General features: G+C 43.6%; 1 protein-coding gene across 1 annotated transcript in view; it reads right to left on the minus strand.

Annotated features, from left to right (window-relative positions):
- The window catches only part of SLC15A2 (solute carrier family 15 member 2), a 384,163-nt gene extending 367,544 nt beyond the window's left edge, over window positions 1–16,619 (minus strand). Inside the window, exon 1 of the mRNA XM_069616692.1 lies at window positions 16,404–16,619. Coding sequence (XP_069472793.1) covers window positions 16,404–16,449 — 46 coding nt within the window. The 5' untranslated portion in view covers window positions 16,450–16,619. The remainder of the gene's footprint in view (window positions 1–16,403) is intronic.
- Between the last annotated feature and the right edge of the window lie 3,445 nt (window positions 16,620–20,064).

Raw genomic sequence — 20,064 nt, forward strand, 5'->3', positions numbered from 1 at the left:
TTATCATCTATGCACTACAATAAAGACTCCAGGATAATTTGCGTTTTGGACACCAAGGCCAACACATTTAAAGGCGTATAGGAAGCCAACATGGATGGCTATTTTAAACTGCTAGTGTGTTCCTTGAAATGGACTATTAGCTTTGCCAGTGACAAGTAGACTCTACTACAGTATCCTGACCAGGTGGTAACAAAAAGGCTTAACACAAAGATGCCACCCTCCTATCACGCCCATCATCTTCCACCCACCAATTAGCCAGACCTGCCTATTAAAAGCAACATTAGGTTTATGATGTACAATACTTCGTATACATTTGGGAAGTAGCTTGTTTTTCTCTTTGTATTTGTGGCTTCATTGGTCTGGCATCTTACACTTGTCTCAATCCTGATTCTCAGCTGCAGGGGTGGACCGGGGACCAAAAGAGGCCCTAGAAGTAATTTACAAAGTGACCCCATATTACATATTTTCAGCAAGCCCAACCTTTTTCCTATGAGAACACTTGGAAATAAAAGAAGTCACCACACAAAAGAAGGCCAGGGTGCAGAGGCCCACAAGGAAATCACCCGACTTCCCTATAGGCCAGTCCACCCCTGCCCAGCTGTTAGTGCCAGCAGCTGCTGGAAATTGAGCCAATTCCCAGATAATCATACAGCCCGATATGGGAACATCTGGCCAATCACGGGAGCAGATCTAGGGTGGCAAGAAACTGTGCCAACTGGTCTCCTACAGCATGGCTGTTTATTTGTTTTTGGCTTCTTTCAATGGGGCATTGGGCTTGCTTTTTTGTGTAGATGTGGAAACGTTGCCTCACGCTCGTCTAGGAGTTGAATGGGATTTGAAGACCTTCCACTAGTCGCAGAGGTCTTCAACCTGAGGCTCTCTTGATGTTGTGTACTACCCATGATCCTTCACTGTTAAGCATGCTAGCTAGTACTGATTGGATTTGCAGTCCAAACCACCTGGACAGCCAAAGCTTGCATTCCCTGGCACAAGTGCAATCCATTTAATGGCAAACAAAATAACTGAACCTAGCAAGAAGCCCAGCTGCTACCTTAAAATTCTATGTATAAATAAAAAACACTGCATATGCATTTTCTAAGTTACTATACCGGGAAATAAGGTGCAAGACTCAAGAAGGGATCTAAGGAGGAAGAAAGAAGGCTGGTGTGGTGAACAAGTATACTAACAAACATTGAGAATGGGAAATATGCCACCTTGATAGTCAAAACAATGAACATGAGCACATATTATGAAAGAATTCAGGGGAGGCGCACAGACATATTGAAATATGGGTATATGATAAAGAAGACACAAGTGAAATGCAGGGACTTTGCCTGGTTTAGGACTATCTAGGCTATACGTGGGTATATCTACCTATGGTTTAGGTGCATCTAGGCATAGGTATATCTAGGGTATACATGGGTATATCTACCTATGGTTTAGGTGCATCTAGATATAGGTATATCTAAGCTATACAAAGGTACATAGGCTATACTTAGGTATATCTATCTATGGTTTAGGTATATCTAGGCATAGGTGTTTCTCTGCCATACATAGGTATATCTAGGCCATACATTGGTATTTAGGTACATACATACATTTTAGGTATATCTAGGCATGGGTATATCTAGACTATACGTGGTATATCTACCTATATTGTAGGTATATCTAGGCATAGGTATAGCTAGGCTATAAATGGGCATATCTACCTCTATTTTAGGGATATCTAGGAATTGGTATATCTATGCTATACATGGGTAGATCAGGCAATGGTTTAGGTATATTTAGGCAGAGGTATATCTCGGCTATACGGGGTTTATCTACCTATATTGTAGGTATATCTAGGCATAGGTATAGCTAGGCTATACATGAGTATATCTACCTATGTTTTAGGAATATCTAGGCATGAGTATATCGATGCTATACATGGGTATATCTACTTATATTTTAGGTGTATCTAGGCATAGGTATATCTAGGCTATACATGGGTATATCTATCTATATTGTAGGTATACCTAGGCATAGGTATAGCTAGGCTATACATGGGTATATCTATCTATATTGTAGGTATACCTAGGCATAGGTATAGCTAGGCTATATATGGGTATATCTATCTATATTGTAGGTATATCTAAGCATAGGTATAGCTAGGCTATACATGGGTATACCTACCTATATTTTAGGTATATCTAGGTATATTTAGCCATGGGTATATATAGGCTATACATAGGTATATGTATCTATGGTTTAGATATATTTAGGCAAAGGTATATCTCGGCTGTACATAGATATATCTCGGGTATACATAGGTTTATCTACCTATGCTTTACGGAGAGGAGCTTAGTTTGCTTACTGGGGAGGAGGGACAAAAGCTCTGAGGGAGCTGGACCCCAGTTTATGGCTACAGTGAATGCCACTGGCAAGACCCTTGTGGCGTAAGCCCCCATCAGAGGGTCGCGGTCCTATTTCCAGCTGGGGGTTGGACTGAATGCAAGAACAGAGAATTTATTGAAGATTTAAAAGTGTTTGAATTCAGCTTGAATTGCAATGTCTTCACTACTATGATTGCAGGTTAAACAAACCATATGAACGTTTTCCGTAACAGTGCACTCAGGTATATGAGCTACTCAAATTTTACAAATCAGTGTATCACTTCAAAGGTCTTTTGCAATGTAGCCATTACAATTGCATTGAACTTATTAAATGCTTATGTGTAACACTCCATTTAAGTATCAGATTAACTAAGAAAGCACAACATGTGAACACACTTTTTCTACTATAATCATTCTGTGCAATAGCAACACATCCGCACTTGCTGGAGGGAACGTTCGCCAGACAAAGTGCGAATTAAACAATTTGTGCAAACCCAAAAGAGCTCTTTCTCAAATGCCCTGTATTTCGAGTGCTCAGGTTTGTACTTTTTAATGAATTGTATCACCAAACATTAATTTCTTTTCTTTTCTTGTTCCCTTTACCCATTGGTTTTGATTTAGCCCCTTTGCCAGCTAAAGGTGATGTTGTGCTGTACAGCATGAGTGCATGCACTTATGGCTTGTAGCCGCATGCCTTTCATATGTGCACGTGATGAGGTGAATGTTCACCTGGCCCTACACCACTAGTGAAAAGTAGCACTCACACTGAACATTAAAATCCTGAAGGATATTTCCAAAGAATCCACAATCCATAGGACACGCATTTCCATCTCGTTTCATTGGTGATTTCTTGCATCTTCCAGGTCCTTCCAAGAACAGGACTGGATTTTACATGCGAGGGATCCGCTGGGCCCTTTTTAGCTCCTGCTAACTTTTTAGCCAAGCTAACTAGGCTCTTCCAGGCCCCAAGCTCCTGCTTGCAGCCTGGAAGAGCCCAGTTCGCTTGGCACCTACTGTTTGTTACCAGGAGCAAAGTTAGACTGTGCAGGCCAATGGATGCCATAATACCTATGTGTCAACTCTACATGTTGGGAACTGTGTCTAAAGGGGCATTTCGACAAACGAGGAAGACATTCAAAGCATAATGAGTCCTATACAATGGACACTTAGCTATAGTTTACACCTTGGTGGAAGTTACAATTGTGATTCACTATGTACTAGAGCAGGGTTGTCTAACTCCAGGCCTTGAAGGCTGGGATCCTGGGTTTTCAGGATATCCCTCATTAATATTCATGAGGAAAATGCACATACATTAAGAATCATTGTATGCAAATATATCTCGTGAATGAGGGGCATCTTAAAAAACCCGACATGGAACAGTCCCTCGCAGCCTGGAGTTGGTCAACCATGTACTATAGCCTCCTTCCCCACAGGTAGCTCTTGTCTGATACCCAGGAGCTGCTCCATCCCTGTATTCAGTGGGTCAAGAAGCCTAGTCTGAGCCACATGCAAATGACTGATTTTAGTTTAGTTTGTTATTTTTATAGCGCAGCCTGGCCCTAAGGCACCTGGGCGCTTGGCATGGTTACAGACATTTTATTACATTTACATAGTTATCGTTGTACTTGGCATGGTTACAGGCATGTACATAGTTATCGTTGTACTTGGCATGGTTACAGGCATTTTACAGCCATTTTATGATATTTACATAGTTATCGATACAGGATATAGAACATAAATACAAGCTGTTGTGGACAGAAATAGTCAGAGCATAGAAGGTATATACAAAACACATGTACTGAGGGCACTGCATACAAAAATGCTGAGTACCAGTGCCAGCTCACAACGTAATATGGGTCCGAGTTACACAACTATGATGAGTGAGGATGCGGTTCCAACCTGAATTTGCAAATCCTCAGCTTAGTCTTTTGCTCTACCCTGTTTTTCCTGAAACAGGCCCTGATGATTAACCATCCACAACCAATTGCTACTATGGCAGTGGCAATCCGTGTATTGGGCAAGGCCTGCTCATTTGTATCCCTCGCTCTTCAGGCCAGCCTGCCCTGCCTGCAATTGGTCAAGCAGAAGCAAGTTGCTGTGCTAATGTTAGGCCACATTATATACAGGGCCCTGCCCCTGCATACGTTCTTTGTACACGTCGAATTAATCACAAATTAGAGCTTAGAGACCATCAACAGACTTTTATAAATATTGAATAAACTAAACTGTTGCAAGGCGCTCTGTTTCTTCTGGAAGCTGGGTCTGCGCTCAATGAAGGGTTCTATGTGATTTGGTTCAGGTTTTTCTGTTAAATTCGATTTCATCCAAAAAATAATTATTTTAAAATCTGCCCAAAATATATGCGGGGAGACCCCCGCACCCACCCCGAACTCCCCCTTTCTTTATTATTACTATTACCCACTGCCCCACATATATTTGCGGCCAAATGCGTCTAAAAAATGAATCGATGTAATCTCCCTATCCCCAATTATTACCCAAATAATAATAATGATAATAACAATCTTATTTCACGCCCAAATATGAGTCATGGAATTTGCCTAAATCAGGGCGTTATTTGCAATGAATAGCTTGAGCTATGCTAAACTGTCAAATTCAGGCTGCGCTTTTGTTGCAAAGTTTCACTACAAGGATAGACGCTCAGAGTGCAGAGCTGATAAATGTGTTCCCATAGGGGGGAAGTCTAATGTTTCAACATTGTAACATTGTAACAACAGATAACAAGGAACAGTTGAAGGGATCCATTGAAAAAGGTCTGCACACAACGGAAGCAAGGGATTTTTTGCTGTTCTTTACAGTTCAACTGGTGATTACTTTAGTGCTTCAAAAATATACATCTATGAATGGAAATGTGTTCTTGATAATTCCTACTGCTTCACAACCTTTAAATCTGGTGCATCTTGTGGGATGTTTTTATCCATGCATCCGAGCCCTACCTCAAAACTGTGCAGTACTGACATGGAAAACATCATGATGGCCAGAGCTTCCCAGAAAATGCACAGGGAAGTGCATGAAGAATAGGCTGCCACTCATTTTTGCCGATGTTATGGGCACAGAAGGGCACTGCCTAAAACCACCATTGGACTACCCACACAGTAGCCTGAAACCATTGGGAATGGCAATGCTGATTGCCAAAAGCAACCTAGAATTGTGGGGAATTCATTTTCTTAAATCCCAAAGATGGGTGCATTACCAGTACTCACCACTATCAGAAAGCCGGCGGTTTAAAACAACACCAGATTTTTTTTCTTTTTTGGTGTAAAACTGAATAAATGAACCCAAGGCAGGCCAAAGAAAGACTTACTGAGAGGTGGATACAATCTAAAGTTATATTCTGAAGTGACTTGAAGGTTTATAACAAGACTGGCTGAGTTGTGGATTTCAGCAGTTTAAGTAAATTTGGACTGAAAGACACTAAAAATCTAAATGTTTAAAAGAAATGAGTGACCTACTTTTGAGTGTCACATAGGTTGCAATTGTTTAAATGTCATAGTTTTAAACTTAGAATCAGCATTCTAGCTGCATATGTAAAAATGGTTCATTTTATTTGAATGCAGAAAACTGGGTAACTAAAAGTGACATTAGCTGGGGCCTGGCTTAAGGAACTGAATTCTGCCCACCAGCTACCCCCGACAGGAGATGAGACTTGCACAACTGCTGTGTTCCCAGGCCTAGCTGCCTTTTTGCTGCTCCCACCAAAAGGGATCTGACACTTCTCTGATTGAATTATCAAGGGACTGCTAGAGGCTAAACATAGGACCCAGGCAGAGGGTTTATTGAAGTGGCAATAAATGGCTTCCTCTTGAACAATGGGCCTTCCAGGGCCCAGGCAAATGTTTTATTATGGGGGCCGTAAAAGGGGCTTCCTCCTGGAAGGAAAGGGGAGGAGCACTGCATGTGAGAGCAAGCTGGCTTGGCAGAAACTGGGAGGGGGAGAAACTGGAGACAGAGGCTGAGCTTGAAGAAAGTGGAAAAACTGGTTTCTGTACCATGTGACCTGAAACCACACCCCTCTGTAGCCAGAATATGGTTTTAGAAAAAGATGAATAACTCATAGTACGGACTTGTCATAATTATTTAAATGATACCATAATTCTTGTGATTTTTCTGCCCACATTTTAAGAGGTTTTTAGAACCGGTGGCATGATCTGGGGGCAAACTAGCAGTTAAGAGGGTATTACTTAAAATGTCTGCATGTGAAAAATCGGACACTTCATCAAGTAATGTCCATACTCCTTGCGCACATGTGTATAAATTTGAGTAAGAATCTGATATTGGTAACCTGACCAAAAAGTGAAATATGTTGCCATTTCTGAATGCAAGCTCCCAGGAAGAGCAGATTTGGACAGGGTATACCTCCTGTGATATGTGATGGGTGCATGTCATTTTAAACAAATGTGTACCTGTGCAAATATGTCTTTTGGGTCAAAATATAGATTGTGTGTAATTTGACAGGGGTGGGTTCTCTGTACCATAAACAGACCTCATCATGATGACACTTCATTTCATTCCCCCAATCAAGGGGAAGAGGGGGAAGTGGCCAATGACAAGTGGAGAGGGGTAGAGCCTAGTGATGCTGCACACACACCCATTTTCAAAACACATAAAAGCAGACAGTCAGGACAGATAGGGACATTCAATTCCATTTGCTGCAACGCGCTCTGCCGGACCATACCACATCCAGAGATCCAGACTTCAAATCCATCAATCTCCAGGGAAAGCTGTGCAGAAAGATCCAGAGAGAGCAGAGCTGACCCAGACCACTGTTAGCAGAACCAGAGAGCTGACCCAGATCACTGTGAAGTGCAGAGACCAGACCAGAGTCCAGTCTAAAACCTGACCAGATCCGTGGCGAGGCCCATTTATTTCAAAAATATATTGTGAGTACCTAGCAGACTGTGCAGAACCAATCTCTTAGTTAAAATAATATAATTCAATCTATTTTAATCTAAGTAGAACTGCCTCCTAACTGTCACCTGTCATTTGTAAAGCTGTCACCTGTCATTTCTAGTTGCTAGCTGTCAATTGTCACTTTGAACTTTAAAATTTCAAATCTGAAAAACGACCTTTATTTAATCGCTCATATCTCCGTGACCGTTTGTCCTAGAGACTTGCAGTAACTTTCCTCTGAAAGCTTAGAATCTTAGCTTTCCTACGAACCTAGAACCGCATTCCTACCCCCGATACTTTTGCCGCAATCGCGACATTTACCGCGATTTGCAAATTTCTCTACGTGTGAAAACAGCAGTTTCCTTGCTAAAAATTCGTTTGCCTCTTAAGAACCATCCTGGAATCATTGCTAGAGTGAGCCGGGACTAATATTAACTAGATACCACTCACCCGGAACCTCTAGAGGGAATTAAAAGCATTTTAGCATATTTTTCACTTCATTGCCAGCACATATAAAAGCATTTTGGGCCTGTGTTTCCAACTTCTGTAGTCTAAGCTTGCTGGGGTGAACTGAATTACATTTGATTGCATTTCTGAGAACTGTGTGCTTTCCTTCCATTTCCTTGCATTGCATAAAGGGGGGAGGGGATTGCCAGAGAAAAGTGATTACATTGTTTTGTTGAAATCATTTTGAGTATTTTCTGTACTGCATTTTCATTCAACATTGCATCCATCTGAACTTATATAAAGCATTCTCTACCACCTTATTCTTCTGTACCTATTTACCAGTGTTGCTATCTTATCCATCCTATAACCACCCATCATTGATTATAAAGAAGTGTGCTAGTGCCAGACTATCCATTATTGATTACTGCTCAGATTCAGTGTGATATCCAATTATTAATTTATTATAAAGCGTGATATATATATATATATTGTTTAAATTATCAAATAGACCTTTAAACTTGCAAAACAGAACTACTTCTTGGCTCAGTGGGGTCAGGGGGATTCCAAGAGAGGGGTGTTATATAGGGGTAGTCATCCAGAACGCATGAACTGGACATAAAGATATATCCATAAGGGTTTTCCATTCAGTATCCCAGACTAGGCTTTGTCTTAGCTGTAGTGTTGAATGAATCCTCTTACAATCTTTATAGCGATCACCCCCACATAGTGGGGCACACAGAGCCGGTAACAGCCCGCCAGCCCTGACCTAGGGATCCCAGTGCAAAGTGGCCGCGTCAGAGCCCCGGGACCGCAGCGTTGTACTCTGGTCCACAGCAGGTACATGGGGAGAGGGACTGGTGGAAGTGTGTGGAATGAGTTGAAGGTGTGGTGGGAGGCTGCAGGCGTGGGGCGGCAACAGGTAGAGGCTCCCTATTGCTGCCCCACAATCAATAAGGCAGCACTTGGGGAAGGGCCTCGGGTGTCTGGAAAACGCTGGCGGTACACTCTGCGTTCCCGCCCGTGTTTGCAGCCATCTGATTGGCTGAGCCCCCTTCCTCGAGTGCAAATATAAATAGTTAAACCTAAGCATACGTCTCAGGGGACCCTCATTAAGAGAGTACAACCTATACCCTCAATTTTAGCCACAGCATGTCTACTGTCCAGATTTGACCAACCCAACACGTTTCCACTCCAATGTGATTCACTTCAAGTTGGCGCAGCATTTCCCATGCAAAAGCGCATCATTTCAGTCGGTTTTTTCATATGTTGAGGTTTTTGTCAAAACAGGTATTTCTCGAGGCCAGTGGATCACCTTTAGAAAAAACAGAGGGACTGATTTGTTTTCTAAAACCACCCTTCACATTGTGGAGGTGTATGCCCCTTAACCGAGAACCCCTGTTCGTATAGTGTCTAATGTTTGGCGCTTTCATGGAATCCTAGATCGTTTTCCCTGCTTCCCTCAATCGATGGATTGTGTGTCTGACACTTGAGGTTGGAGGCAATGTTTTCTTGGTACTAAGTTGACCGAAAACTAAAAAGATCGATTTAGAATGAGCGCTCTGTGACTCCGCAGAGCGCTCATTCTAAATCAAACTGTCAGCCTCTGCCACACACGTGTGTGCAGGGGCAGACAGGCTGACAGGTAAGTGTCTGTGTGTGTGTGTCTGCGTCTGCATGAGTGTTTACGTGTATGGATGTGTTTGGACCTGGTATGTGTTTTGCTGGGAAGGGTTGGTGGGCGGGTAAGAAGGGGGGTTGGAGCATGTCGTATTGCTGCATTTTAAAGCCGACACAAAAAAGGTTTAAGAAAATTGGTCTTTTTTGTTTTCGGTCTTTCAAATGCGGTAATGTCACATAGAACCGTTTTCTCACGTTAACTCGTTGCTAGGGTCTGGTTGACTCTTGTAACCTATTTCACTGGACCAACTCTTTGCAGTTACTGATTGCCTTGCTCTGTCTCCACCAAAGCTGCAATCCGCAGGGCAGCAAAGCCTTCATGGACCCGCCTCTTAATTACGACCATTGGGATCCAGAGCACAAGTGGCGTACCAGGCAGGTGGGCATGGCGGGCAAGCTGCACCCCCGACAGGCTCTTTTGAGAGTCAGAGCGGACGTACGGCACCTCAATGAAGGTGCCCAACGATAAAGGTGTCCCACTGGCAGTACAATGTGTGCTGAGCAACTCCTGCTCAGCAATCTCATTGTCCTGGCAGCAGGACACCTTGCGTGTTCCGAACGGGAGAGGTGTCCCGTTGCCAGGACAATGTCCCAAGGAGCTCCGGGGATCAAAGGGCCTCTCACGTTGCTCTGTGTTGTGTCAACAGAGCATTTCAATGTGAGCCATTAGGCACTGATGGGAGGGAGGGGGGACTCTTAGCAGGGACTTGTGTCCCTTTAGAAATGTGAATGGGAGAGTGATTAGAAGTGAGAAGGGTGCAGAATGCTGCATGCTTTATGAAATAATGACTATGGCTTTAAAACCCAAGGGGGATTGGCTAGGCTCACATTAATCTGTGTAATGGTATTGTGACTTGGCATGCAGGATGGGGAGGATAAAACTAAAGCCATAATGTTATTGCTGAACATATTTCTATGAAAATGTATATACTGTATAGTTACTTTACTATGAAAGGCTAGTTTATCATGTGGTTTGCTTCCAAGGCATTGCTATAAATAAAGTATTATTTAAGTACAAGAAATGCAAAGCAAAACCTTAATAAATATATAAAGTGTGTGACCCTGGGCACATCATTTAATCGCCCTGTGTCTTATCTGCAGCTCCATATGTGATTCACTTCATAGCTCAGGTTAATATATCATGCTGTTATTTAATAAAAGCCTAATGCCTATAGAGTTGCCCCATATATAATAATAGGGCAATTTCGGTATTTTGCACGGCAAAGTTATTTGCCACTGGGTTTACTTATGGCAACTTATTCTAAAGTCAGTTTGCATGGTGCCTCCAAGTAGCAACAAATGATGATGCTCCTTGCGATGTCCGTTCTGTGAAGGCATTTCTGTTGGTGCAGTCCATATGCTAATTAGGAGGTTTGCATGTATTTTGCCCAAGAGTGCCTGGGCAGAGCTCTAACAGATGAATTTCCTGCATCTGTAATTATTCTACAGTTTTATTTTGTTTGTTATGTGTTAAAATGTCATCTGTCACTAACGTTACCAACAAAGTAGATTGGGGCGGGCGCTTTGGGGGCCCGAATGAGACCATATGGAATTGCGCGCATTTCCTTTGGGGGGCAGTAGCTGGACTTTTTTTGCGCACCCCCCCTCTCTTGCAATACTGGATACTCCACTGCAAGGCGCCAACTACATGATGCCACAACACAGCATGGTGCTATTATATTTGCAGGCTAAATATAGGCACGTGCCCAGCCCTCTATTGTGTAAAACGTACTCGCCCAGAGAGAGTCAAGAGTGATAGGCACAGTCACAAAGAGAAAACAAAATAAGAAAAGAAATGTGGGAAATACTTGTAAACCCCTTGTCAAGCCTTCCCCTCCCCTGTTGCTAGCTTCCTGTTCCCTTGTTTCTGTGCTTCCCTCGCCAGGTTCTTTCCTCTATGATTGTAAAGTGTTTTGTTTCCTGAAGCTGGGTCTGCGCTCAATAAATACCCAAATAACAACAATAATAAAAAAATGGAAGTAGTGTGCTGCTCTCATTGGGGCAAACCATGAAGTTGTTTAAAAAGTGGTGGAAGTTTCCCTGTGCTAGGGCGATACACATGAGTTTGAGGGGATGGAGGAGAAAAGAAAAGAAAGTAACCCCTGAGTACAGTGGTGGATTGGGATGCCCCTAGTGGCCAGGGCAAGAAGCGCATAAGGAGAAAGCGCCACCATTAGCTCCACTGTGCGCAAATCAACCACTAAACAAAAGCGTCGCTTTTAGCTACTTCTTGGCGCTGTGTTCTCAAACAGGCCCGGACTGGCATATAGGGCAATAGGCCCATGGCCAAACCAAAAATGCAAAATGGCCAATGTTGGCCAGTATGATGAGTTACTTCACTATGCAGCTAATAGTCTTGACCAATGTTGCTGAATAAATATTCTGTAAAATGCACAATTTACATCATTTTATTATCAAAAAACTCCCCCTTGGGTACTTTTCATAGTGTCATAAAAGGAATGAATAGCCAGTTGCAACTGTGGGCCACTTTCTCATTGGTGCCCGAGACACTTTTATGGCCCAGTCCTACCCTGTCTCAGACTGCATGTGAAATAAACGGAGGAAATACTTACACACCTCCACTGGTCTCCTTAACTACCCTCGTCATTTCCCAGTCTGGAAGGAAAGGGTAAAGCTCAAATGTTTGCTGTGGTTTTCTAGCGCTTAGGAACCCCCAGTAGATCGAAGCGCTCTACAGGAGCCCTCAGTATGCACTCATTCGAAGATCAGCAGGAGTTCCAGTCCGGGAAAAGCTGATGCAACTTGCTCAACAGGCATTGCCTCTTCGGTATAACAGCCATGACCCCCCTGCTCAAGAATGCATGTGTGGAAGTAGGGGTAGAGGAGGAGATTCAGTGTCTGACGATGCATGCATGTGTCTACATGTATGAAAAATGGGATAGAGACACAAGGCACACTCATGCATGCAAGCGCATGAGTGTGCAGAATGGTGAGAAAGAGAAACAGTAGTGTGTGCAAGTGTGCAAGTGTGCGTGTGCAGGGATATCAGAATCGTAGAAAGTATTTATTATAACAAATCCACAGTCCTTCCAACAGTGGACGTGTGATCCTGAATTTCTTGGTTCCAATCTACACAAAATCTCGTAAAAAAAGGCAGCATGGGCAGCGCTCAGGGGTCAAGTCCTAAAAATTAAAGTGGGGGGACTCATCAACAAACGAATGAAATGTGACGTAGCCAGAACTTACCATATCAAGGTAAAATAGGCAAATTTCATTAAATTGGCTTTGCGTAACCACCCAAATTGCACTGGACGAATGGCATTTGCCTTTCATAAAATCAACACACACACACAAAATCAAGAGAGGATATTTTCTTCTAATAGTGTTTTTGAAAACGTTAAAATGTGTGCATGTTTTAAACTCCAAGAACCAATACAAATGTTTTCCATGGGACTTTCAGTACCGAAATGGGACAGTTCACCTTTAGTTGTTTGTTATTCTTCATCAGGTTACATAGTGCAGTGGTGAATTGTCCGGCCTGAAAACCCGACTACTGCGGTTTGATCCCCGAGTTTGGCTTAAATTCAAAGAGCACATTAAACGTTTCTCATAACGAGGATTTAACCCCTATATACTACTACAATACCCGACTTTTGGGATAACCCATCTTACTGATCTATGGATTTGTAGTGCACCCTTTTGAGGGCTATACAAGCACTTAGCAATACAGCTTTTCGAACTGACTGCACCGATTGAGGGACTCATTTCAGTCGTGCAGATATATATTGAGATTGATATTACCTGCTTGGCCTTGAAAACGAACCTGTTCATCGAAACACGTGTCGGCTGTCCAATCCTTGAATAAAATCAAGTTTTTCAAGATCACATATGTTTCTGCAGCAACTTGGTGAATTTTAGATATTTAGAATCAATAATTCATGCTGGCATGAGCGCGTAGTCCATACCCATAAACCCCTTTTTTTCTGTCTGTTATAATTTTCCAGCCCTTGGTGGATGAGCTGGAGGGTTGAGGATCACACTGCCTGCTTGATTCGGGCCTCAACACGAGTTGGGCTGTATTCCCGGCTGTAATACCGCCGACTGTAATAGCCCTAGCACCGACCGGTCCGGCTGTATTACCGCCGGATCACGGGTTGGGTGTTCACGGTAAATCCCCATTCCCCATTGGGACCATTGGATTCAATGGGGCATTTTCAGCGCTAATTATGCGGGCTAATACAGCCGGCGGTAATACAGCCGAAAACAGGGGATTTTCACCTCCAGAGAAAGGCTGGAGGTAAAACAGCCCATTTACCGCCCAACTCGTGATAGGGCCAGCCCTTAAATGCGGCTGTAATACCGTTACCACAGCATTTAAGGGCTACAGCCCAACTCGTGATGAGGCATACCCAAGGAGTGGTCAATAGCGCATAGCATATTTTGTTCGAATCCACACCAGTTTATTCCTCTTATATAGATATATATAGTTTGCAATAAGTCATATGATTAACAAACATCTCAGCAATGGTATCTCAAGCTGATGAGCTACCCTGGTAACCTTCCACTGTAGAGCATTTCTATGGAAAAACTACTGCATTAGCAACAGTATTTTGGTTAAACCACTGCCATGGAAGTGATTTAAAGTGGAATTGAGGTACAGTGTGGAGTTTGGAAAGAAGCAGCATGAAAAAAATTGCACCATTTTTAAACTATTATTTTGAACATTTCCTTTGAGCGGAGTTCAACTGCGAGCTCCTCCTCCTCTGAACTCCGCCTTGGCCGTTGTGTGAACCCCCCTTTACATATTTTCAATTTCCACCACTGAGCATAGGTCTAACATGTTTAATTGTTATCTCTTTGCCCCCTCCCCAACTATGACCCCAAGTTCAACGGCACTGCACAACAAACAAATTGAAAAGCAGACCTAGCAGGAACCCCTCCTCCCCAACCCCTGGTAAGCATCAGTCAAATGATTGCAAACTTCATTTTGTATTTACGTGAGGGGTTGTTTTGCAGGTCAGAAATTCATAACCTTAGTGCATCAGATGAGTATGAACTTAAGCCACAGGCAAGAGGTTAAGGTGTGCATGACCTCATAGGCCCTGATTGCCAGCACACCAGTGTTCCCCAATGCAAATTAGAAAGTAGGCATGCGCACTGGGGGCAAAATGGAACCACTTACTTAAGACATAGGTAAGCATACTTCCTGAGGGCCCACAAGGGTTTCAAATGTTCAATCATTAATGTGGTCACACAGACACCTGACATCTCAGGGACCTCGAGGCACTCTCCCCAGTTATGGCACTACGCCCATCAACTTCCTGAAATAGAACCAGCTGCACACAATCTCCCAGGAAATGGTTAAATGCATGAAAACACCCCAAATCTTCTCAAAACTGAATCATCTTTTCCGATATTGACTATTCACGGTGCACACAATTATCTGTGTGTGCTTAAAGTTGCCATTGTTGCTATTGTTAGCCCCTGCTCAATGGAACGACTATTGCTGCCCTGGAATCGCTAAAATTCGGAGTCAGCAATGTTAGCAAAGCTTTTAGGTTACACATAGGACTTTACAGCAGGCACGTATTGGGCAGCATAGCAGTGTGCATGTTCGCAATGAGGAACACGAGCAGGAGGGGATACACAGTGTGACCTGCGTGTGGTATCAGTTGCAATGTGTCCCTGGAATCAGTCTCGGGAGAATGCCTGTGTGTGATATGAAGTGTGGAAGCAATAACGAATAGCCCACGGAAGGTCACATTATTGACCTCCTAAGAGGCAATGATGCTCGGAATGTTCCGAATGCAGTCAATAACCCGGGTTATTGACTGCATTCCGATCATTCTGATTTCATATGCAGACTGGGAAACTGCGGACAACAATCCTCTGCATCGAAAAAAAACACACCAGTGCAGTTTCTCAGCAGGATTTCTTTCAAGAAGACACTCCTTCTCAGCAGGTACCACTGAACCCCCCCTCCACGCCACGCCAGGCCACGTCCGATTTAAAACACCAAAGTGAAAACTAAAATGTGCGCCCACTTTCATATAGAGAACTCGTTTACACCAATCCATGTTTATCTGAAAACCTCTCCCGTTCTACCGAGTTTACAATTCAAATGCTTACCTTATAACAACAACTTTGTTCTTTAAATACTACAAAATGAAAACCACATTTAATTTACTAACATGTTTTGTCCATTTGCCTCAGTGAATATTAAATGAGCATATGTTCCTACACCAGTACAATTCCAAAGCTGTTTTGCCCTTGCCACTGTGTACTCATTGCCTTACGGACCTCTGGAGAGGTCATTATCGTTTGGCATAATGGTCCTTCCCCAACTTGCTCGCATATTGTACCACGAGCATGACCCCTCCGTTTGGTCTAGAACAAAGCCCAGCCCTGGCACAAAAGACCATCGGGCAGACTGCAATAGATTACCCCAGTGCCAGGCAATTCTGAAACGGTGCTGAGCAACTTGGCAGAAAGATTTTGCCACAGCATGCGAACAACCGAGCAGGGTTAACATTGCAAAGTAAACAGTGCGACGATGGCGGTGTGTACCTGTCCTCTGTACACATCAGTGCCAAATGTATTGGCTCTGGTGAAAAGAGGCACGGGACATTGTGCGAGTTAATATAAATATTTGCAGTTATGGTGAACGAACAAGTAGATTTAGGGTGTGGTTTTAAAAAAAATGAGGATTATATAAAGGGTGCTGTGTCATTCTATACATATATAAATCATACAGAACATCAATGTCTGCCAGTCATTCAGGGTCCCTGTTGGAAATCCCAGCCCAACAATTACACATGGGTGTCACTGGATCCACTTGCTGCCCATGTGTTTTCAGCAATAGGTCTGTACATCTGCAGTTCAAAATATAGAGCCATTTCAGTGCTCCTGCTTAATCTGTAGCCACACCCGTACTGAGCGACTTTAAATAGGCGATGAAAAAACAAAAACAAGTTTTGCATATGTGCAGCCCAAAGAGCGCTTTGGGAAAGCAGGCGAGCTAGCGAATCCCGTCATTACCCTTCTTGGCTTTGTGTGTCACCGTGTTTTCGTTCCCGGAGCCCATGGTCTGCGCGCTGCGTTCCGTCGCCCTCGGCTCTGCGGATAGTCTCCAGCACTGAGGAGAAGTTCTGGGTCACTCCGCATCTTCTCTCCCGGCCAGCCCACGTCATGTAATCACCGGTTAATGTGTTACTTCGGCGCACAATGGCTGCTTCGGGTTTGGCCGCATCACAGAGCATGATGACACTTTCTTTTCGAGCCTCCCAAAAAAAAAAAAAATAATAACATTGAACAAATAAGTACTTGGGCAAGACAGCGTGTGAGCAGCTTGACCTTTGGCCCGGGACACGGCGCGTGCTTGGAGGCCCCTTGAACGTGGCCCTTGTTCGTAACAGAGTCACGGGTTGCACTGCAGCTGGAATAACGGCGGATTTACGGGCTATGCGCCCAGCTGCTTCGATCAAAGTAAAAACTCTTCCTTGAGAAACAAAGAGCTGCGCATTTGACACAAGCTGGTGATTCTTTCGCATTTTGCCTCTGATTCATGGAATTTGCCATACTCCTGCAAATCCCCATTTGTCAAACAATGATTTGCGGGCAGAATTTCGCGAAGATTCTCATTTTACACGCAAATAATTCCATGAATCAAGGCCTTTGTATTTATATATTTCATGAGTTCAGCTCTCTTACCTGTCAGTGACATCATGAGACACCCCCTCCCCTTGGTGGTGGGGTGTTGATATCCTAGGGTGACCAGATGTCCTGGCTTTCCCGGAACAGTCTGGGGAAATCACCCTCCGTTCCTGGGTCCCAGAAGTTTTTTCATTTTCCAAACCCCGTCCGGGAATTGGAAGGCTAGCTGCCTACGTTCCTGGTTTTTGCCAAGACCCGATTTTGAAATCCCGAAATCGGGTCCCGACTCCACTCTTCCTGCACGTAAATGGGGGCGTGAATGCTTTTCACACCCTCATTTCCATTCCCTTCCCCTCCCCGGGGCTCTGCTCCAATGAGAGGAGTGCGCCTGTGAGCACACCCCCACCACGCCCCCCGCAACAGGCCAGCGACATAGAAGTAGGACTACTGTGTTATCACAGTCCTACTTCTATGTCTATGCCTGTCCCGTTGTTTTTGTTGTTTCTGGTCATCCTTTGATGTCCGCTTTAAGGCTGTGAGTCATGACCACGTCATGGTGTGCTCCCTATAAAAGGAGCCTCCTACCGACACATGCGGCAGTGTGTTGGCGGACTCCATGAATGATGTACCCGTGTCGTGTACCTGTGTCGGACACAGTTATTAATGTATAGCCTTGTGATCACAGCACTGCTTGTAGTACTGCTATGTGCCCACGGCATCGTGTCTGCTGGTCTGTGTGATCATGGAGACTGCCAGAACACTGTGACGCAGAGGGTTTACGTGGCTGCCGCCACTCGATCACTGCGCGCTGCCTTGCTCCTCGTGACAAGTGTGACCAGCAAATACCGGTGAGCAGGTCATCATTGCATGGCTGCCCGCACTTGTCATTTGAAGCCCAACCCCAGTGGCTGCACTTTGCCGAGCCCGTGCTCGTGCTCCTCCAGGGTTTTTCCTGGGCCGCGACGGCAGTGATTTTTGTGACGAAGACAGAGAGACTTTTCTTCTCTGTGAGCTCCATGAGCAGGGCTGTGCAACAAATAAAAGAGGGAACATAAGTGTTTCGGGGTGCTCTGTGATCGGCGCAGAAAAAAAAACGTATGTATTATGTGGGCTCTGTGAACAGAGCTAGAAAAAAAGGGAAAGAGATTCCTGTTGTGGTCGGAGATGCATGAAAGAAAATAATTTAACAAGTGTTTCCATGGCACGGATGGTAAAGAGATCCAGTACATGCATGGTATAAGAGAGTTTGAAGGTTGCGGCTCCCTGTGAGTGCTTGTGCGCCCTCTGAGCAGCATGCACAGTGTGGCACACAGCACCTGTAGCCCACAAGTCAAGCCTTAAAAAGGAGGTGACCTCAGATGATCAGGACCTGCCACACACTGGCATGTCCACAGTTGCAGGTACTAGATATCAGATAAGGGTTGCAGATCCATAGTGGAGGAGTGCTTGTGTGCACTAGATGGTTGGGGGGCACCTGGTGGAAGGGAAAGGAGGACACAAAAGAACATTTATCAGGGCCAGAGAGCCTCGCCTAGACGCTCACAGAGCCCCAATTTGGGAAGACATCTATTGACAATCCATATACAGCCTGCAGGAAAAGTGTAGCCCACCTGTGACTGCACCACTGAAGACCTCATATTCCCTGTGTGATGCTCACGGAGTAAGGGCCCCAACACAGCCTAGATTCATGAAAATATGTTTTATAACCAAATATAATGTAATACAATAAAGATTCAGATTGATTATACTTTCATCAATTGAAGCACATTGCGATTCCTAACATTTTCCAATATGAATTAAAGCAATATCTTAAATTCCATCTGTGAAAACAGAGAGAACCAACCTTTCTCAATATATTATATACAAAATTCATTAACAATTTGATAAATCAGATGATCATTTTCTGGATATTTTGATAGGAGTTGTTAATCATTGTGAGGGCCATTCGGGCCACCTATCTGATACTACTCGTTTCGGGCTCTTTGGCCCTTCTTCAGGTATAGATATCTGGAATGGTGTGACTGCCTAACGGCCTATAGTGGTTTAAGGGCGTCAATAATGGATGGCTACCTCAGGATCGTGGATTTCAGAGTACAGACAGTAAACCGTGATTTCTTAAAATCGCCATTCACCATCGAAGTGAGAATTCTACCAAGACTAGTTGCATCCATAATTGACACCCACAGGGACACGTCTAGTTGAAGTACGTTATTTCCACTTTATGCAGACATACAGTGATACGATATTAGTGATGTGATTACATCTAGAGGTTATATCTAATACCTATCCCATACACTCTTAGAGCATTTCAAATCACAAAGTTCAGGACTGTTACCATTTCACATCGTAACAGATAATCCAAAAGCTTCATCCAGACAAAAGATACCGAATTGATATTTGGTGAGTTAACCTTAAACCACTATAGGTCGTTATAGTATCGTACAATTGTAATACACAGCGGGTCTCATGGTGGGACAAAGCGCCCTTCAAGCGACTTGTCCCACTGGAGATGGCACGTCCACCAGAAAATTTGACATTCAAGTAATTTAGGCTTCTCTTCACAGAAGAAGAAAATGATCTAAACAGGAAGAGTGAAGGGACGCCATCACTGGATAGGCCCCTTTGCAGGTTAGTGCAGTTGCACACATTTCTCCTTTTCAGAAGCTATATAGAAATAGATTGGAAAAGTTTGTCCTAATTAAAGGTTTTTCTTTTATTATATTTTCAGAGTCAACCCATTCCAGATATTTATACCTGAAGAAGGGCCAAAGAGCCCAAAACGCATACGTATCAGATAGGTGGCCCCAATGGCCCTCACAAAGATTAACAACTCCTCTAAAAATATCCAGAAAATTATGTTTTGATTTATGAAATTGTTAATGAATTTTGTATATAATATTTTGAGAAAGGTTTTTCTTTCTGTTTTCACCGATTGAATTTATGTTATTGCTTTAATTCATATTGACAAATGTTAGGAATCGCAATGTGCTTCAATTGATGAAAGTATAATCAATCTGAATCTTTATTGTATTACATTACATTTGGT

The sequence above is a fragment of the Ambystoma mexicanum genome, chromosome 9 (genome assembly GCF_040938575.1).
Source record: "Ambystoma mexicanum isolate Mex_15411 chromosome 9, UKY_AmexF1_1, whole genome shotgun sequence".
Classification (NCBI taxonomy): Eukaryota; Metazoa; Chordata; class Amphibia; order Caudata; family Ambystomatidae; genus Ambystoma; species Ambystoma mexicanum.